Source organism: Leptodactylus fuscus, chromosome 5 (assembly GCF_031893055.1).
Source record: "Leptodactylus fuscus isolate aLepFus1 chromosome 5, aLepFus1.hap2, whole genome shotgun sequence".
Lineage (NCBI taxonomy): Eukaryota > Metazoa > Chordata > Amphibia > Anura > Leptodactylidae > Leptodactylus > Leptodactylus fuscus.
The window spans coordinates 215,955,935-215,978,369 of record NC_134269.1 but is presented as its reverse complement, the minus strand read 5'-3'; the positions used below and the strand labels follow the sequence as shown (position 1 = coordinate 215,978,369).

General features: G+C 44.6%; 1 protein-coding gene across 3 annotated transcripts in view; it reads left to right on the top strand.

Moving 5' to 3' along the window:
- The window catches only part of LOC142204141 (protocadherin-10-like), a 93,814-nt gene extending 92,420 nt beyond the window's left edge, over positions 1–1,394 (top strand). For 2 of the 3 annotated variants that reach the window (XM_075275419.1, XM_075275418.1), the window contains exon 4: positions 385–1,394. In XM_075275419.1, coding sequence (XP_075131520.1) covers positions 385–641 — 257 coding nt within the window. In that variant the 3' untranslated portion in view covers positions 642–1,394. The remainder of the gene's footprint in view (positions 1–384) is intronic. The other variant, XM_075275420.1, reaches the window with a different exon arrangement.
- Positions 1,395–22,435: the final 21,041 nt, after the last annotated feature.

Here is a 22,435-nt window from a genome sequence, read left to right as displayed (position 1 = left end):
CATTGTTGCAAACCAGTAGATGGCGCTCACTGAAATGTGCAAGCCTGTCTTCCCTGATGTAGTTAGGAAGACAGAACTCCAGTGAAATAACCCAATAAAGGTAGTTAGCCAATCATTATAGTTCTCTATAATAATAGCAGTCCCTGACTCCCCATGACTCTACTGTCCTGTACCGAAAACAAAATTACATTATGGGCAAGTAGTCCCATAGGGAGGCAGGATCTCCCAGTATCGTAAATGGCTATGATGCTTAGAGTCTGAGTCCTGGCCGACATATGGTCCATATTTCATGAACTGAACATGCCTGTGCTAAGCAACCTAAATGTGTGATATATAATACTTGCCATTCTAGCCCTAACCTCAAATCTTTTCTGTTTCCTCCAGACATAAAGAAGACGCCTCCGACCTCAAATGGTGTATGGAGCCCAAAGTATGGAGTACCATTTCAGCAACATGTGCCAGCGCTGGACTACCAACATAATGTTTATATTCCGGGGACGCCCACGTTACTGGCCAACAAGCAGGGACACTATATAGAACACGAGGAGAAAAACAGTTTTTCCACTTTCGGAAAGAAGCGGAAAATGACGTCTTGTTGTGATGTACACGACGACATGATCATTAACAATGACCTAAAATGAACACGGGTCTAAGCGCGTAGACCTCTACCCCCCCAAAAAAAAAGACACGAGGAGCGAAGCCACGATCTGAGCTGCCTGGAACCTCAGCGGTTAACAGTCTGTGTCATTACTATGTAAAGAACACTGTCGCAACTCACCTACCTGACGTCTGTTTGTGTGTGATAATTCTGGCAACACCATTTGTGACAGGTCCCGATCAATAAAGTGCAACGGGACAAGGAGATCTAAAATTAATCTGTGACACTCGAAATGAAAGTGCGCTCGGAGAAGGTAATGAAGGCGCAAAATATACGCACACAAAGACAATGAAAATAAATGACGGCCAAGCTGTGTGTGGAGTAAATGGACAGGATGCAATTTCATTTGGTAAAACAGATTCAATGTGGGTGAGAATGAAAGTCGCTTGTGTGTAAAAAGCAATTTTCTCTATCTGCAGTCAAGCGAAAGACTTCCTTGAGGACTGGAGTGAATAAGAGGACATCCTTTCTGAAATGTCATTTTGAGTTTCAGCCTTTGGCGATTTCCATTTAGTGACAGTTCTGTCTTTCATTGTTAATATGTGAATGTATACACTGGCTATATACATTGTGGCTGGGCGTGTGTTGTGCAGACGGAAGGGCGCGCGTGCTGAAGTCATCTCATCCTATAGGGTATATCCTTGTCATCCGTCCATTGTCACTACAGATACGTGTAAATATATGTATATGCTATTTTTCAACGACCAGTTGTATTAAAGAGCGCTGGACTCACTTTGGTGGTTTTATATTATTATGCGAAAATGAGTATTTTTTTTTTCTCTTTTTTTTTTTTTCATACAAAGCTTATCTCCCGGGAGATGGCGGCGCCGAGGACTGAAATTAAATTGAAATAAAAAAGGTCAGCCTAGTAATTGGACAGTTAAATACATGTGATATTTTCTGCCCCGCGCGTTTTGTCATCTGAAATCACTTCACGGTTTTAATCAGCTTTTAAAAAGCCGAAAAATATTCAGGTTTTAAACACTTTCTTCTAATGTGAAGGGTGACTGTCAATAACGTTAATACATCTCTCGCCACGACACCTGCGCTAAATGGAATTGTGTTCGCTTTCTTATAAAAAAAAAATCGTACAGCCGGGGAACTCTTTGGAGCCATTTTAAATATATTAAAGTGAATCTCGAAACTTTATCTTCGCTTCGTTTCGTACGGATGATTTTTTTAAAAATATCTCTTTATAGTGTTTAGAATAATCTTCAGCAGGGACGTAGATTTAAAAGAGACCAGGTCTGAAAAGCCCAATGTCACCCATGTGATCGGTGCTGCCACCCTGAGCATTGTGGTGTTTAGTTTAGCCAAATCTGTTCGGCTATTCCAACGATAACAGCCCTGTTAGTGCTGATGCAAAGTAGGGGCTACTAGCCAAGAGGGCGGTAACACTTCATGACGTACATCAGATATAGAGAGACCACAGTGTTACCGCCCTCTTGGCTAGAATACCTCAATTTGGCTTATATCTTTGGAATGGCTGAATAGATTTGGATAAATGATAGGGTTGAGCCGATCTTGAGATTTCAGGTTCAATTTTAAAATCCAATTTCTGGTCATTTTCCAGCCGATCCCGATCGTGAAATTTGCTCGATCACTGATTGGAATCCAATCTTTTCCGATCCCGGTCGCTCAACTAGCTAGAATACCCCAATTTGTATTAACGTTGAAAGGGCTTATATCTTTGGAATGGCTGAATAGATTTGGATAAACAATAGGATCGAGATTTCAGGATCGATTTTAAAATCCAATTTCTGGTCATTTTCCAGCCGTGAAATTTGCTCGATCACTGATTGGAATAAAAATCTTTTCCGATCCCGATCGCTCAACCCTAGTCAATGCTTTTCTATGGGAAAATCACTTTTAGGGTTGAGCTGATCTTGAGATTTCAAAATCTGATTTCTGATCATTTCCCAGGCGATCCCGATCGCGATCATGAAATTTGCTCGATCACCGATCAGAATCCGATCTTTTCCGATCCCAATCGCTCAACCCTAATAAACAAAATACCAAAATACTCAGATGATGTCATTGGGCTGTTTCGACTCAGCAACCACCCCACTGATTCTGGAATATTTTCTCTAGCTTCCCACTATTCTTGAGAAATCGGTGCTGTTGGCAGTTAATATGCTAACTAGGCTGTCAAGTGGGCGGTCCTTGGCAGTCTTCTCCAGTACAGGACCACCCACCTGACAATTGAAAGCCTATTTAACCTATTGGGTGGTGAAATTAATAGAAATGATTGCTCGAGATTGGTGGGGGCTAGAGAAAAATTTCCAACCGCACTAAAGTCAGCAGAGCCAAAGAGGTGGAGTTGATAGAACGGTGAAAGGTCCTCTTTAAATAGTAACTAAAATATAGATGATCCATTCCCTTTAATCAGTACAGGATTCAGGAGTGGTTCACTTACAAGGATTTCTTTCGAAAGAATGACTTCTATGATATTACACATTTTTACTGTGATGGGAAGAATATTTGATCAAACAGTCCTCTTAAAGTGTTTTTATCACAAAATTGCAAATTTTTCTATGTCTTTGGACCAATCATTAAAGAATTGATGATATAACAAATATGCAATTTTTTTCTTACATGACTGTACATTTCTCCCTGTCTGAATGGTATCTGTGTCTTAAAGGAACACTACATCCAACAGAGTTGTCCTCTCGGGTTGTGAACTTGCAGTCCTTATCAGCTTGATCTGGTAGAAATCCTGGAAAGATCACAAGGGTTAATTTCTTGCAGTTCCACCTTCAAATGGTGGGAAGATAGTGGAGCGTAAGGAAGGACACTACAGCTCAGTACAACTAGGACAATTACAAAAATATAGCAGGGCCGATAAAGTAATAAATATGCAGCAGAATTCTGGTATAATGTTCTCCAAAAGACAGATATTCATAGAGAGTAATGTAAAGGAACACCAGACGGAACCCTGAAAGAGTATATTGTAAAGTATATTGGGTAAACTATTTAACACTATTTCATTTACTATATTCATGCATCTTTTAGTATGGGAATTCTGATTGGAAACGATGCCCTAAAGGCACCATTCCCATTAGATGAATATTAATTTTACATTATCAGGTCTCTAAAAGACGTATTTTTGGGAGGTCGAGAAGAATTCACATAGGCTGAGGAGTGGTCATTGTCCCCCAAGAAGGATACTTAGAATTGGGAAACTCACAGACAATAAGGTGAGGTGTCTAATTTGGGATCCTGACCAAATTCTGCCACAACCATAATATCTTTAATTGCAACTTGGACAAAAGGCCATGAATTAAAATGATTACAAGTAAAAAAAAAAAAAAAAAAGGTGAATGAAATGCAAATGTAATATTGAATTATGTGAATGAACTTACTAATTGTAGAATCTACAAGAGAAATGTTACATTTACAAGATATAGAAACGACAACACCCGCTGCTAACTGCGCATGAACTAATAGTAATACATATCGTTACAATCCTTCAATAGGATAAGAGATAGCGAGATCGCAATAGCAGTCACACAAGAGACTACCGGGCTCACAAAACATAAGAAAAAATTCTATTAAAATATTTAATTACCTTTAATAACACAGCAAAATCCTAACTATGTGTTAATAGTATTTCAGTGTAAAACAGAAATATCAGGCAATTAGGCAGTATGTGAAATAATATATGTTTGCTCACACGGATACATAGTGCGTATGTCAGAAAGTTAATTTCTTTGCTTGGATGCTAATGAATAGAAGTGTCACCTTTAATTGTATTCATGCTCTCTGATAGCGATGAGACGACTGCTGACCCCGTTCCCAGTATACACAGCACCAGCTGTGATATCAAGTGGTAAGAGCTTTGTGCGTGGGCATACGATGGAATAATAATCCAAATTTCAAGCGCTCATTTTCTTGTAGAAGGATTCTGCCACACTGTCCTCTAAATGCCTGCATAGCCTGGACCACTAACACTTTCACTTATCACCCTCTTCCTGCTGGAGGCGTTGTTCAATATCCATTTTTTGTTTTTGAAACCCCATAAGATATTTATTCTTCTGTTGGGGGGTTATGTAAGTGAAACATTCATTAATCACAAGTAGAAATGGGCAAACCTCTCAAGATTAATTTTATTTCAGTTTGGGGTGGTTCAGAACTATCTAAAAACATAGTGTATGACACTGTCAGGACTCCTAGGAACCTATCTATAATACATAGTGTATGACACTGTCAGGGCTCCTAGGAACCTATCTATAATACATAGTGTATGACACTGTCAGGGCTCCTAGGAATCTATCTATAATACATAGTGTATGACACTGTCAGGGCTCCTAGGAATCTATCTATAATACATAGTGTATGACACTGTCAGGACTCCTAGGAACCTATCTATAATACATAGTGTATGACACTGTCAGGGCTCCTAGGAATCTATCTATAATACATAGTGTATGACACTGTCAGGACTCCTAGGAAACTATCTATAATACATAGTGTAGGACACAGTCAGGACTCCTAGGAACCTATCTATAATACATAGTGTATGACACTGTCAGGGCTCCTAGGAACCTATCTATAATACATAGTGTATGACACTGTCAGGACTCCTAGGAACCTATCTATAATACATAGTGTATGACACTGTCAGGGCTCCTAGGAACCTATCTATAATACATAGTGTATGACACTGTCAGGGCTCCTAGGAACCTATCTATAATACACAGTGTATGACACTGTCAGGGCTCCTAGGAACCTATCTATAATACATAGTGTATGACACTGTCAGGACTCCTAGGACTATATATATCTATAATACATAGTGTATGACACTGTCAGGGCTCCTAGGAACCTATCTATAATACATAGTGTATGGCACTGTCAGGGCTCCTAGGTACCTATCTATAATACATAGTGTATGACACTGTCAGGGCTCCTGGGAACCTATCTATAATACATAGTGTATAACACTGTCAGGGCTCCTAGGAACCTATCTACAATACATAGTGTATGATACTGTCAGGACTCCTAGGAACCTATCTATAATACACAGTGTATGACACTGTCAGGGCTCCTAGGAACCTATCTATAATACATAGCGTATGACACTGTCAGGGCTCCTAGGAACCTATCTATAATACACAGTGTATGACACTGTCAGGGCTCCTAGGAACCTATCTATAATACACAGTGTATGACACTGTCAGGGCTCCCAGGAACCTATCTATAATACATAGTGTATGACACTGTCAGGACTCCTAGGACTATATATATCTATAATACATAGTGTATGACACTGTCAGGGCTCCTAGGAACCTATCTATAATACATAGTGTATGACACTGTCAGGGCTCCTAGGTACCTATCTATAATACACAGTGTATGACACTGTCAGGGCTCCTAGGAACCTATCTATAATACACAGTGTATTACACTGTCAGGGCTCCTAGGAACCTATCTATAATACACAGTGTATGACACTGTCAGGGCTCCTAGGAACCTATCTATAATACACAGTGTATGACACTGTCAGGGCTCCTAGGAACCTATCTATAATACACAGTGTATGATACTGTCAGGGCTCCTAGGAACCTATCTATAATACACAGTGTATGACACTGTCAGGGCTCCCAGGAACCTATCTATAATACATAGTGTATGACACTGTCAGGGCTCCTAGGTACCTATCTATAATACATAGTGTATGACACTGTCAGGGCTCCTAGGAACCTATCTATAATACACAGTGTATGACACTGTCAGGGCTCCTAGGAACCTATCTATAACACACAGTGTATGACACTGTCAGGACTCCTAGGAACCTATCTATAATACATAGTGTATGACACTGTTAGGGCTCCTAGGAACCTATCTATAATACATAGTGTATGACACTGTCAGGGTTCCTGGGACCCTCTTGATACAATTTCTGGCTCTCTAAGGTAAACACAGCTGAAGTTATGTAAAAGTGACATGTGTCCATGGAAAAACAGATGGTAAGCAGTGGATACAAATTCAGCTGACAAATGTCTAATTGCTTCATCCCTGTAAATGGGAAATGATGGCAACCTGATTTAAAGTGTGTGAGACATTATTTAATAAGAGGTCATGTTCTGCTGACAGATTCCAGTAGTTATACTTCTGAGACAATACAGACATGGCTGTAGTAGTAAGACCGACTAACTCAAGAGTAGAAATGCCAATTTGTAACAATCTTACAGAATGTGTGCGTTTGTGACTATTTACCAGAGTGTAACTCACAATAGGTCACCAGGGTCAGATTTGTGGCGGTCAGACTCCTGACCCCTGCACTAATTAGCTATTCCAGGCAGTTTCCAGTGTATACAGGTATACAAGAGATGTAACTGGAAGAAGAATGCTCAATCCACTGTATAGCAACCACGACAGAGGACAGGGAGCTCTACTCTTATTAATATTATAATTAATTGTTGCATTTTCATGGAAGATGGAATTCAGATAGTTATGTCCTGGTAATAGACTTAATAGACTCCTCACTGACCTGGGATTGAATAACAGAAGATCTTCACTACTCCAGTATGGCTGCTATACAGTGGGAAGAGCCTTTCTTGCAGGGAATGAGTGTCAGACCCTCAACAATCTTGAAGATAGGTCCCCATAGAACCAACAATTCCTTTCCTATAGGCAAATGATGAGTGTTTCTGTTTCCTGAATCTCTCCTCTCACGATGACACATATAAGCTCCAGGTTACTCGTTGTTATGTTGCAGGTGTTGAGTCTATCACCTCCGTGTGTCATCGGCTTACTGGTGTTACAATGAATGAGCGGCTGCTCCTATGTTCACCTTCTGTGCGAGCTGGTGGAGAACGTTACACAACAGCCTATTCATTGTAAGGGCCGCAGCGTAGTCCCATAGCAAACAACATTTTAGGAGAAAACATGACCTTATAAGTCTAAAGTGGCAAGAGTTTAGCGTATTGTTTGTTAGCATGTATCTGCTAACTCAACCTACGCTACACTAGTATTGGGGTTTCTGTTCTTTGGTCTTGTTGAGCAGTGAGGAACGCCCCCTCCTCCTGACAGTACTGGTCCATAGACTGGTACTTGGGTGGTGAGGAACGCCCCCTCCTCCTGACAGTACTGGTCCATAGACTGGTACTTGGGTGGTGAGGAACGCCCCCTCCTCCTGACAGTACTGGTCCATAGACTGGTACTTGGGTGGTGAGGAACGCCCCCTCCTCCTGACAGTACTGGTCCATAGACTGGTACTTGGGTGGTGAGGAACGTCCCCTCCTCCTGACAGTAGTGGTCCATAAACTGGTACTTGGGTGGTGAGGAATGCCCCCTCCTCCTGACAGTACTGGTCCATAGACTGATACTTGGGTGGTGAGGAACGCCCCCTCCTCCTGACAGTACTGGTCCATAGACTGGTACTTGGGTGGTGAGGAACGCCCCCTCCTCCTGACAGTACTGGTCCATAGACTGATACTTGGGTGGTGAGGAACGCCCCCTCCTCCTGACAGTACTGGTCCATAGACTGGTACTTGGGTGGTGAGGAACGCCCCCTCCTCCTGACAGTACTGGTCCATAGACTGGTACTTGGGTGGTGAGGAACGCCCCATCCTCCTGACAGTACTGGGCCATAGACTGGTACTTGGGTGGTGAGGAACGCCCCATCCTCCTGACAGTACTGGGCCATAGACTGGTACTTGGGTGGTGAGGAACGCCCCCTCCTCCTGACAGTACTGGTCCATAGACTGGTACTTGGGTGGTGAGGAACGCCCCCTCCTCCTGACAGTACTGGTCCATAGACTGGTACTTGGGTGGTGAGGAACGCCCCCTCCTCCTGACAGTACTGGTCCATAGACTGGTACTTGAGTGGTGAGGAACGCCCCCTCCTCCTGACAGTAGTGGTCCATAAACTGGTACTTGGGTGGTGAGGAATGCCCCCTCCTCCTGACAGTACTGGTCCATAGACTGATACTTGGGTGGTGAGGAACGCCCCCTCCTCCTGACAGTACTGGTCCATAGACTGGTACTTGGGTGGTGAGGAACGCCCCCTCCTCCTGACAGTACTGGTCCATAGACTGGTACTTGGGTGGTGAGGAACGCCCCCTCCTCCTGACAGTAGTGGTCCATAAACTGGTACTTGGGTGGTGAGGAACGCCCCCTCCTCCTGACAGTACTGGTCCATAGACTGATACTTGGGTGGTGAGGAACGCCCCCTCCTCCTGACAGTACTGGTCCATAGACTGGTACTTGGGTGGTGAGGAACGCCCCCTCCTCCTGACAGTACTGGTCCATAGACTGGTACTTGGGTGGTGAGGAACGCCCCCTCCTCCTGACAGTACTGGTCCATAGACTGGTACTTGGGTGGTGAGGAACGCCCCCTCCTCCTGACAGTAGTGGTCCATAAACTGGTACTTGGGTGGTGAGGAATGCCCCCTCCTCCTGACAGTACTGGTCCATAGACTGGTACTTGGGTGGTGAGGAACGCCCCCTCCTCCTGACAGTACTGGTCCATAGACTGGTACTTGGGTGGTGAGGAACGCCCCCTCCTCCTGACAGTACTGGTCCATAGACTGGTACTTGGGTGGTGAGGAACGCCCCCTCCTCCTGACAGTAGTGGTCCATAAACTGGTACTTGGGTGGTGAGGAATGCCCCCTCCTCCTGACAGTACTGGTCCATAGACTGGTACTTGGGTGGTGAGGAACGCCCCCTCCTCCTGACAGTACTGGTCCATAGACTGGTACTTGGGTGGTGAGGAACGCCCCCTCTGACACTGCAGAGCATAACACCGCCCATAGCTCTTCCCCCGGGGAACATAACGGGAAAGCCAATAGTGTGAATTCAGTGCACTGTTGGTTTTCTAGCAGTATAAAAAACCGCATATGACCAAAGGAATGAGAGGTCCTCTTTAAAAAGTGGTCACTCGCTGAAACCCAAAAGACTATATTGGGGCCTGCTGGGTTTCCGCCTGTCCCCCATTCTGCATTTTTCAAGTGGAATGGGTGACAGAATCCCTGAATGGTCACACAACGCTGGTGTAACCGTAGCCTTAGTCGAGCATCGCAGGCATTCATATTGCAAAGTGCAAAGTGGAAAAAGAACAAAATGTCTCTGCAGTTTAACTATTTCCATTTTTAGATATCTTGAATTCAGGAAAAATTGGAACAACCAAACCAGTATCAAGTAAGGGTAAGTGTATCTCTACTTATAGGGAGTCAAGCAAGTCCATCCAGATCTGAAGATAGGTAAAGGTCACCTAAACAGCACAGTGTTTTCCCCTTGTGAATCGCTGCCTCCATGGCTGAGTTGTTGCCTATTTTGTTAAGATGTAAATGAACTCTGGAGCAATGAGGGCGCTAGCGATAACCTCTTTGGAGCAACACCACTGTTGGAATTGAAGCAACAATCTTATGAGAATTCCTACCGCCAGGTTACTGGTTTGAGAACGATTCCCCTACTGACAAACTCTCTTTCGGAATTGTAATGGCGGATACAGTATAGCGCTACTTATACGCTCTTTCAAAGAAACTCTCTGTCAGTGATCACCGTAAAAACTTTGGGATGTCTGAAAGTGATCCAAGGCTTTCTGTTACATTATACAAGACTCCCCTTATTATTTACTGTTTCTCCCTCGGGTTTGACACTTGGCGAATGACAAGATAATGCATGCTAATAGAACTTCATTAAACTAACTTTGGAATTTCAATATGCCTCTGTCATTTCTTCCTTCAGCTGGCACGAACGTTTCCTGTAAAGGTTTCACATGAAGAACGAGACTGTTGAATTAATTTCTACCTTTCAAATTCCCTGACAATTGTAGTTTGGCTTTGTTCTAAATTCGAGCTGTCAGCGAATTTTTAGATTTTTTTTTTTTCTTGCTGACTATAACATTAAAATATTAAACAAAGTTGTACATTGTAGCCGCGGTCTGGTGATATCGGTAATAAAACAGCCGATGGTTGTGCTAACGGTAACGTATTAATGTCTTCATCAGGCCAAATTGATATTCTCGGCTCCGCTCGGAACATCTCGAGTGCACTTTGCCAAGTCAGAGATCAACAGTGAAGACAACATCATAAACATCGTCTTGTTTTCTTGCTTCTTGTCAAACCTTTTGGCACTCAAGATATTCAGAAAGTATAATAGAAGCGATTCATTTGGCAAGTATAGAAGGAGGTGTCAATCTTAGAGAAAGTTACAAAGCTTTAATAAATATTGGGTCCAACTAGGGGAAATCTTAGGGTTGGGGATGGGACCCCCGCTGTGTTCTCACAATGATGGCCAAGGACAAGGACAGCAAACAAAACAAGTAGAGATGAGCAAGTAGCGCTCGATCGAGTTGGTATTCGATAGACTCGTACTCGAACGAGTACCATATTCGCTATTCGAATGTAAAAGTTCGATGCAGAACCAGCATTGATTGGCCGAATGCTCTACAGTCAGCCAATCAACACTGGTTCTTCTCCTACCTTTAGAAGTCTTCTCCGTGCAGCTTCCCCGCTGCGTCTTCCGGCTCTGAATTCACTCTGCCAGGCATCGGGCTTGTAGTGCGGACATGCGCAGTCGGCTCTGCCCAGGCCCGATGCTTGGCAGAGTGAATTCAGAGCCGGAAGATGCCGCGAGGACGCTGCAAGGAGAAGACTTCTCGGAGGATCCAGCCTGACCCTCACTTGTGGACTTGGTAAATATAAGTTGCCTACCCCTGAAACGAGCATTTTCCCCCCATAGACTATAATAGGGTTCGATATTCGATTCGAGTAGTCGAATATTGAGGGGCTACTCGAAACGAATATCGAACCTCGAACATTTTACTGTTCGCTCATCTCTATAAACAAGCCATCGATAATCCAACATAGTTCTAGTTAGCAGAGTCTAAGGCACCAGAGGTTCTCCAGATCCGGCCACATGGCTGATTGAATTTGGCATCTTGGAGACCCTTGTTGCACACCAGAGCTAGTAGTAGAAAATAGTTGTACTTGCAGACTAAGGACCAGACCATCAAACCTACAATATAAAAGATTGTCCTATACAAACTAGGTCAAAGCTTGGAGAGCACAAGAGTATTCAAAGTGACAGCAGAATGCTAGAGTCAAAGTTAGGGCCGAGTTTAGGAGTTCATGGATATCAAGATACTTCACACATTCTAAATATCTGGTAATAGCAGATTACAATATGGCTGGTTTGGAGGCTGAGGCTCCCAGGGGCCTATGGCCATTCTCAATGGGTTCTGTAATTGTTTAGGGGTTTGGTCGGGGGCCAAAGTTTATTTTTGTCCGTATAAAGGATGGAGACTGATGTCATTTTGGACCATCATCTGGAGTCTGGATTTCATTTTGGGCTCTAGATATAATGAATGGCCATTGGCCCAGAGCTTATGAAAGTGGGGGACCTACTGTTCACCATTGGGGCAGAGTTAAAGACGTATGACCAGACAGAGCCCATCGTTCCAGAGTCAGAAGGTCATGTTGTGGGTCTTTTAAATGAATGTACCTGGGTAGGGTTGAGCCGATCTTGACTTTTCAGGATCGATTTTAAAATCCGATTTCCGATCATTTTTCATTCGAACCCGATCTCGATCCCAATTCCGATCCCAATGCAAGTCAATGGGATTTTTTTATTAATCGGAGATCGGATTTTAAAAGCAATCCTATTCACTATACAGCATGGAATATAAGAATTGTTAGAATGCACGCTGTGTAGTGAATCACTAAAGTAGCCAGAGGATTTTTTTTAATCCTCGGGCTACTTAGTCCCCCCTGGTGTCCACTTACCTGCAGAGATGGCTGCTCCGGTGCCCGGTGTTCTTCTTCGCCTTGCTGCCACTCCACACTGCTTTTCTTCCTTCGCTGCCCCCTCCCTGCCAGGTTAGGAGAGTGTGGGCGGGTTAGGAGAGTGTGGGCGAGTACTGGGAGAGGAGACGTCATGTCCCACACTCTCCTAAGCCACAAGCCCCACCTTCCTAGCTCTTTAAACACTAACCTAGGAGGCGGGGCAGTGAGGCAAAGAAGACTGCAGCGTGGAGTGGCAGCAAGAAGATCACCGGAGCAGCCATCTCTGGAAGTAAGTAGCTACGAGACATGTTAGTTTAGTCTCCCTTTAGAACGAATGGAGGCAGCCGGCGTGCAGGGGGTTAAGGCTGTGTGCCGGCTGCTTCCATTCATTCCTATGGAACCGCAGTGGAGCCTTCACACTGAGTATACACTATATACTCAGTGCGAAGGCTAAGGGGAAATAGTGGCGAAATAATCCTCGATCTCGATCCCACCTAAATAGATGGTGTTCGGAATTCCGATCGCGATCGTGAAATTTTCTCGATCGCCGATCGGAATCCGATCTTTTCCGAACACGATTGCTCAACCCTATACCTGGGTTGAACGCTTCTCGGTGATATTGTGTAGCCTCAGCTCACCAAAATGGTGGTGGATAACCACTATAAACCATTACAGACTGTAGGTCCAGTCCACCCTCAGTCTTTAGGACAACCTTGCTATCTATACAGTATATTAAACCACTATGCCCTGTGTGTTCTCACCATATCATAGTATTCATATTATGCTATAGAATTGTATCCAGTAGGTATGTGTGGTATGTAGGATCGGAATCTCGCCTGTTATGTGAAAATCCCTGTAAATATAGGTTTCTATTATCCAGTACACATTGTATAAAGAAGGCCTTCACGTCCCCACTTCTGTCCCGCAGACTCTAAGATGAATGCCCTACTTACATCTCATTAAAATAATTTCTATAAAATAACATGCACGGGTACATATACAATACCACGCATGACGCCACGTGTCAGATATGATGTAAGACTGCGTATAAATGAGTATATTATTCAGGCGTGATATTATCTCCTATCTAATATCAACTAGTGCTGTGTATCTGGCCAAGGCTGGCGCATTGCTCAGTGAGATGAACTATTACGGAGTTCACCATTCATCAGAGCTATAGAATACCATGAGGTTCGGCAATTTCGTAAGAGAGTATCATTCCATTGGACACGTAGACTGTAACTTCATCCGTCATATGTCAGCCAAGACTCATATGCGATGCTTCCTTAAGAAAGATCACGCTGTAGGAGCGAAAAATCCTTAAGATATTGATCAGTGAGGAATCATAGGATAACCATTCCGAAAATTAATTTTCAACATTTCCTTTCTTACGGGGTGGCGAAGATGTCCGTATAACGTATCGAAGATGCTCCAAGTCATTTATAGCGTATCGTGTAATCTCCCGGACCACACGGTTCAGCAACGGAGCGACCTTATATATGACATTATATATCCCCGCCGCACAAACATGTGCTGTGCAGTGTATCATTGCAATAGATACTATACAATATATAAGAGAATATTTATAGAGTCTGAGAAGTCTTTGAAAGACAGAAGCCAAGTCTGTAATTACAGCGACGATCCATCTGAAAACCGGGAACAAAAATTACAGCCTTTCAAGTGGTTTGTTGTAAAGAATGTTTGTGTTATGGGGGTTTAGTTTGTAAAGCATGAGCGTAGCGCAACGCGTCACACGGAACATCGAGTCTGTGAGCGCGAGGAGATCGGCAGATTGATGGATCGCTTTGTAGGAAAAAATTCTGTAGAACTTGTAACTCGTTAACTTATGTTTTGGCTAATTTGGGGTTTAGGAGTCCCCTGACTGTTAAAGAGGTTGTCCGGGCAAAACTGTTATTTTTTAATATAGGTCAGAGAAGGTTTAAATAAAACAACAAAAAAAATCATATTCACCGGACCCCAGTGCTCCAGTGTCCTCCCAGTGCCTTCCAGTCGTGTCGCTCTGGCATCTTCTCAAGGTGAAACTGCTCGATGCCAATGATGTCCCGGTTCTCTTCCGCTGATGCCGCTGTTTGGCCTCATCGGCCTCAGGAAGAGACCCTGGAGGTTACAGATAGTGGTCACGAATGGCGGGGACTTGTGCCAGAAGACAACAACAGGACCAACAGGAGGACAGGACCACTCTGGAAGGCCCACTGGAGCACAGGGAAAGGTGAGTATGAGTTTTTTTAATTTTTTTCACCGCCGCCAGTAAATTTTTGCCTGGACAACTCCTTTAAGACCTTTGTACATGTATATCCTAACCACTCCATGTAGAGTAGAGGCCAGCTATGTTATATATGGGGGGGTGGCTGATTTGGGGTATAACAGTCCATGGAGTCTCAACTTCCTCTTAGTTGGTGACCGCTATATGGGGAGGTGGGGTGGGGTGGGTGGTTTGGGGTATAACAGTCCATAGAGTCTCATCTTCCTCTTAGTTGGTGACCGCTATATGGGGAGGTGGGGTGGGGTGGGTGGTTTGGGGTATAACAGTCCGTAGAGTCTCATCTTCCTCTTAGTTGGTGACTGCTATATGGGGAGGTGGGGTGGGGTGGGGCAGGTGGTTTGGGGTATAACAGTCCATAGAGTCTCATCTTCCTCTTAGTTGGTGACCGCTATATGGGGAGGTGGGGTGGGGCGGGTGGTTTGGGGTATAACAGTCCATGGAGTCTCATCTTCCTCTTGTTTGGTGACAGCTGGACACGTATTGGGCAGCGATCTCCACAGTGGCCTCTTCTTCTCCCAGTAGGATGTAGAGTTTCCTCTTCTCATCTGCAGATATGAAGTCTGGGATGTGGGCAGAGAGTCTTTGGTAGTAGACAGCCCTCACAGCTGAGTATTTGGTGCAGTGTAGCAGGAAGTGGGTCTCGTCTTCTAGGGCCCCCTGGTCACAGTGCTGGCACAGTCTGTTCTCCCGTGGCTTGTACGTCTGCCTGTGTCGCCCCGTCTCCATCTCCAGGTTGTGGGGCTTAATCTATGTGATTTGTCTGGTGGGTGGGCGGAGGACTCACAGCGGGATAGTAAATTCAGGACTGTCCCACTGTCCCAAGGGGGCCCCCTCTACCATAGGGCCCATGCACTGTTGACCCATTGGTTAAAGCAGCCCTGGTTACATGATGCCCCGAGAGAAGAAGAACATCTTGTGAGGATAGCAGATTACGTGTGGGAGGGCAATGGGAGATTAGATCAGAAAGGACAGGTGATATACGGCCTTGTATGTCATAGTTCCTATTCGTAGCGTGTTACTGTTTCCCTAGATTCCATCCTGAATACCCCGGTAATAAGATGTATTAATATGCACTGTGCAACCTTCCGAGTCAGAACATGTGCCGCATTACTCGCGCTGTATAGATTCGCTTCCTATCTATTTTACTTGTACATTTGCTGTGTAAATTTGCTATTTTCTCTCTGGATCCTTTCCAGCACATTGACTTGTTACAATTTCCACTTCAAAGTGTTAGAACACTATATTTCTGCAATACCGAAAGAGTTCCACTGTCAAGTCGCCCGGGGGCATAAAAAAACATATAAACCGTAAGTGTTATCAACGCGCATGTACCGCTCGATTAAAAGTTGTTTTAAGTCAAATGAGAAATCTCAATATAGAGGCCGAGCGTTACGTTTTTGAGCTGCCTTCCATTGATACATGTCACATAACGCGTCTTAGTGGATGAGGTGCGTCTAATCAAGTCGAGGAACGTCTTTGGCTCCAAAGTTTACGAGGAGGGCCGTCATTTGTCCAAAATTATTTTCTTTACTCTTGGAGACCGGTTCACTTTAAAGACGTTGCGCTTATTGCATGGTTACCCAGAAACTGTACATCCCCCAGGGCAGGCCCATATGGCTGTTTACAAAGATAGATGATGCAGGCGGTAAGGATTTCAATAAGTACATTAATCCCTCGTAAGAAACCGGCTTCATCTTTAAGATGTAATCAATTACGGGGAATCACACGAGGGGCCGGGGTATAGTCGTCGGGATAAATGTCACTCTCCAAGATTATCTGGGTAAATATTAGAGATGAGCGAGTAGTGTTCGATCGAATATTACGGTATTCAAAATACTCGTACTCGATCGAATACTACTCGCTATTCGCAGTAAATATTCGATTCAGAGCCAGCGTTGATTGGCCGAATGCTATACAGTGTATACAATGCTGGTTCTGAATCTGCGGCAGGCTCGTCCTTGTTAGTCGGGAGAGCTGGCAGCTTGCTGTTACGAGGGAGCTTACTTTTTCTCATAGGAATGCATTGACCAGCGTTGATTGGCCAGTGTACAGCATTCGGCCAATCAACGCTGTTTCTGCCAGAGGCTCATCTGTGAGGAGGCGGAGTCTAAGACTAAGTCTAAATCATTGTGGTCTGTATTAGACTCCACCTCCTCACAGACGAGCCTCCGGCGGAACCAGCGTTGATTGGCTGTACACTGGCCAATCAACGCTGGTCAATTCATTCCTATGAGAAATACAGCAGCAGTAGCAGTAGCAGTAGCAGTTCGAAGTTTAAGATTCGATGCAGAACCAGCGTTGATTGGCAGAATGCTATACAGTCGGCCAATCAACACCGGTTCTTCTCTTACCTTTAGAAGTCTTCTCTGTGCAGCGTCCCCGCGGCGTCTTCTGGCTGGAATTCACTCTGCCTAGGCATCCGGCCTAGGCAGAGCCAACTGCGCATGCGCAGGCATGCCCACGCATGCGCAGTCGGCTCTGCTCAGGCGTCGGGCTGGGCAGAGCCAACTGCGCATGCGCAGTCGGCTCTGCCTAGGCCCCAATACCTAGGCAGAGTGAATTCCACCCGGAAGACACCGCGGGGACCCTGCGCCGGGAGAAGACTTCAAGGAGAATCCAGCCCAACCGTCACTAGTGGACTTGGTACGTATAATTTTATCAAAATTTGCCTACCCCTGAAACGAGCATTTCCCCCCATAGACTATTATGGGGTTCGAAATCCGTTCGAACAGTCAAACAGTGTGCGGCTGTTCGAATCGGATTTCGAACCTCGGACATTTTAGCATTCGCTCATTTCTAGTAAATATACATTTTTGATAAAGTTAGAAGTTAGGTGGGGGGAGGGGTGTTTAGTCTAATGTAAAAGTATCATTTTATCCCGGACAACCCCTTTAAGCGAAACCAAAATCCCAGACAGGGCGGCCATCTTTTTTTGGGGGGTAGTTGTTTCCAATTAACAACTTTGCGCGGTGAAATAATTGATATTTCTTTTAAATTGCCCAAATCATGGGTGTCAGCGAGCCGCGGAATAAATGTGGCGCGTTATAAATAGTAGGAACTAATCACTTTAATTATTTCGAGATGAGAGTAGACACCTTAGTGTACAGAGCAACTTTTGACATTTTGTCCAACAGAGAAGTAATCCAACCTTGGGAAATTAAATAAAATATGACCTTTTACAGCCGGCATGCTGCTTGATTAGTTAATTAGGTTTCGCAATTAACAAACATGTCCCGATGTAACAATTTTCTCTTCTGTAATTCATATTTTGGTGATTGATTATATTTTATTACGCAGCTAATCATGTGGCTAAAGAAAACACGCAATACAATATTTAATCACGCGTGAAAATATCCCTGTTTAAAGTCAATTCACTTAATTTGTCATCAATCTTCGCCGCGTTACAGTACCATTAAATTGCCAAGCTCGCGCGCGCTCACCGACTTTGTCAAAATATCTTCAGCGCTCGTTCATAAAGATTAGAGGAAACTGCCCCAAACGCTTATTTCATGTAGTTCTAGAAAAAAATCGTTACATATTAATTACTTTTGTCTCGATTTATTATGTTGCTTGTAATGCTAAATGGATAAGGAGCGTTGCTTGTCATTATTGGGTGTGAAAATTGGGTTTGGTGCCACCATATCAAATTTGTTACCGTCACTTCCCTCTACCATCCGTAAACTTTGTGAGTATCGTATCAGCTACTTAAACCAAAAGAGGATGCTGTGCCCATGTAAGGGTCTATTCCTTCCATCGTGGTACAGATAAGCTGGACACTATGAGGCATCTGCAGTCGGGATTCCATTCAGGGAGTTCGATCAGAACAGAAACCTATTGGCATAGAAAGTGGTTACCTGGGAAAACACGCAGACTCCATAGACTATAATGGAGTCCATGTGGTTTCCATTGGGTTTCTGACTCCATTTGTGGCCTGCTGGGATAGCAGTATATCAACCAGGGACAGAAATAGACTTGACAGGCTGATCAGGAGGGCCAGCTCCGTCCTGGGGAGCCCCTTGGACCCAGTACAGGTGGTGGGTGACAGAAGGATACTGTCTGTGGTGACCTCCATGCGGGAGAACAAATCCCACCCCATGTATGGGACCTTGATGGGACTTGGCAGGACTGTAAGTGACCGTCTGCTTCACCCCAAGTGTGAGAAGGAGCTATCGCAGGTCCTTCCTTCCAACCGCGACCAGGCTGTATAATCTACATCAGACCAAGCGAAGACACTCCGCACAGAGAACTAATGATTATGACTATGACGTCTTCCTTCTTTCTCTTCCGTTCCTTAGCTGCTATGGACTCCTAGTATATCTTCTCTTCTCAGCATATGTGTGCCTACGTCTGTAATATATTGCTGTGTATTATCCTGTATCTGTATTACTAGGCTGCTGTAACATACTGAAATTTCCCCACTGTGGGACTATTAAAGGATTATCTTATCTTATCTTTGGAACTAGTTTCCCGTAGAGGTAACTACATGCATACGTGAACGCACCCGTGAAACAGTAGATGTAGCAACCACCCAGATCAGCAAAGTTAGCTTATAAAAAGTGAGGTATTCCAAAGCCATCATTGCTAGTGTCCATGCTCGTAGCCAAAATGAGAGTCCTCCCTTATCCTTTGTGTCTCCTGTAATATGTCTTCTCTGAGTGTCCCTTCCATAGTTTGTCCTGGCGCTGTTATTGTCTCCCTATTTCATGGCCAGCAAAACAGCGCCCTACTGCTGGGCAAGCAAGGAACTGCAATTCCTGAACCAGCCAAACAACCGGATGCCATGGCATGGTGCCAGTCATAAAGAGGAGGAAGACACCTTAACAGGACAAGAAAGAGAGGTGCGTATGAAAACATATGGGGTAACTTGGATGTTGCGGTTATGTGTGTTACATTGAGGTCCCTAGTGCCCCCTTGCAGTCATTGTGTAACAATCCCAAGTCGCAACACAGTCAATCCTTCATATATTTCCCATTCCTTTCCAAGGCGCTCTTGATTTTGGCTCAAAAATCTGCAATGGGTTTCACCTGAATGGGGGTTTCCATTAAAAAGTGTTTACGCATGGAAATGGGTCCACCAGGAGAGTTAAGTCCAGAATGGGGAAAGAATCCCCAAATAGTCCCCCAACGCCGGTGTGACCGTAGCCCTGCCCTTAATTTACAGCATTTTTTACACCCCTGCCTAAAACCCTTATACATTACCCTACAGTTTTCTAGGACATTACACTTTGAGATGTTGAAAGCTACGAAGACTCGATACAAGAATCTGTATAAATGTTCAGAAAAGTTAAGAATTTCCTCATTCCTCCAAACACCTTCCATCTAGATCCCGGCATTCCTACGAGCGAGCGGCGTTGTTGTAAATCATTGTCGCAGGATTGTGCCCCCAGGACGGAGCTCTATAAATATACTACTCCTCTTTAATATTTACCTTTGCCATCTACATTCATATCATATAAATATTTATATCTTTTTTTTCGTCCCTAAATTATTTACGCATTTAGCGCCATCGCCATTATGCATGCAGACTTCATGTGTAAGAAAAGTTCACCTTTATCAAAATGGAGAAAAAAAAAGATCTAACGCCGATGCAGACCGTGCGAGTGGGAGTTCCAGTTCGGTGGATGCTGCAAGAACAATTATGTTGCAGAAGATTTGATTCTTTGTAACTTTTCAACTCACTGGCTCAGAATATACCATGCCGAAAGAAATGGGTTTCAGCTATATCAACACAGCCATGTTACTGAACCATGCCAGCAAGACGAAAAAACGAAGGCGAGAGATATTGGATTTAATTCAACTATTTACATGGTTGGACACACACTATGGAGTGCACTTACTAAGGTCAGTTTAGGGTTAAACCTCCTTGATCTCGTGTTAATCTGTGTTTGCTATACTCATGAGCTGCTCAAGATCAAGATAAGGATGTTTGTATTACCTACAGGCAAGAGTGTGCGATGCTTCATATTCATGGGGAATTTTACAATACTTTAGTCTATCACCAGAACCAGCATATCACCCCAGCCCTGCAGATAGATAGGTTACTGTCACCAGAACCAGCATATCCCCCCAGCCCTGCAGATAGATAGGTTAGTGTCACCACAACCAGCATATCACCCCAGTCCTGCAGATAGATAGGTTACTGTCACCAGAACCAGCATATCACCCCAGCCCTGCAGATAGATAGGTTACTGTCACCAGAACCAGCATATCACCCCAGTCCTGCAGATAGATAGGTTACTGTCACCAGAACCAGCATATCACCCCAGCCCTGCAGATAGATAGGTTACTGTCACCAGAACCAGCATATCACCCCAGCCCTGCAGATAGATAGGTTACTGTCACCAGAACCAGCATATCACCCCAGCCCTGCAGATAGATAGGTTAGTGCCACCAGATCCAGCATATCACCCCAGCCCTGCAGATAGATAGGTTACTGTCACCAGAACCAGCATATCACCCCAGCCCTGCAGATAGATAGGTTACTGTCACCAGAACCGGCATATCACCCCAGCCCTGCAGATAGATAGGTTACTGTCACCAGAACCAGCATATCACCCCAGTCCTGCAGATAGATAGGTTACTGTCACCAGACCCAGCATATCACCCCAGCCCTGCAGATAGATAGGTTACTGTCACCAGAACCAGCATATCACCCCAGCCCTGCAGATAGATAGGTTACTGTCACCAGAACCAGCTTATCACCCCAGCCCTGCAGATAGATAGGTTACTGTCACCAGAACCAGCATATCACCCCAACCCTGCAGATAGATAGGTTACTGTCACCAGAACCATCATATCACACCAGTCCTGCAGATAGATAGGTTAGTGTCAACAGACCCAGCATATCACCCCAGTCCTGCAGATAGATAGGTTACTGTCACCAGAACCTGCATATCACCCCAGCCCTGCTGATAGATAGGTTACTGTCACCAGTACCAGCATATCACCCCAGCCCAGCAGATAGATAGGTTACTGTCACCAGAACCAGCATATCACCCCAGCCCTGCAGATAGATAGGTTACTGTCACCAGAACCAGCATATCACCCCAGCCCTGCTGATAGATAGGTTACTGTCACCAGTACCAGCATATCACCCCAGCCCTGCAGATATATAGGTTACTGTCACCAGAACCAGCATATCACCCCAGCCCAGCAGATAGATAGGTTACTGTCACCAGAACCAGCATATCACCCCAGCCCTGCAGATAGATAGGTTACTGTCACCAGAACCAGCATATCACCCCAGCCCTACAGATAGATAGGTTACTGTCACCAGAACCTGCATATCACCCCAGCCCTGCAGATAGATAGGTTACTGTCACCAGTACCAGCATATCACCCCAGCCCAGCAGATAGATAGGTTACTGTCACCAGAACCAGCATATCACCCCAGCCCTACAGATAGATAGGTTACTGTCACCAGAACCTGCATATCACCCCAGCCCTACAGATAGATAGGTTACTGTCACCAGACCCAGCATATCACCCCAGTCCTGCAGATAGATAGGTTACTGTCACCAGACCCAGCATATCACCCCAGCCCTGCAGATAGATAGGTTACTGTCACCAGAACCAGCATATCACCCCAGCCCTGCAGATAGATAGGTTACTGTCACCAGAACCAGCATATCACCCCAGCCCTGCAGATAGATAGGTTACTGTCATCAGAACCAGCATATCACCCCAGTCCTGCAGATACTGTATATAGGTTAGCATCACCTGGTTGAAGAGGCCATAGAATTTGGGTGAGAGCTGTGGAAT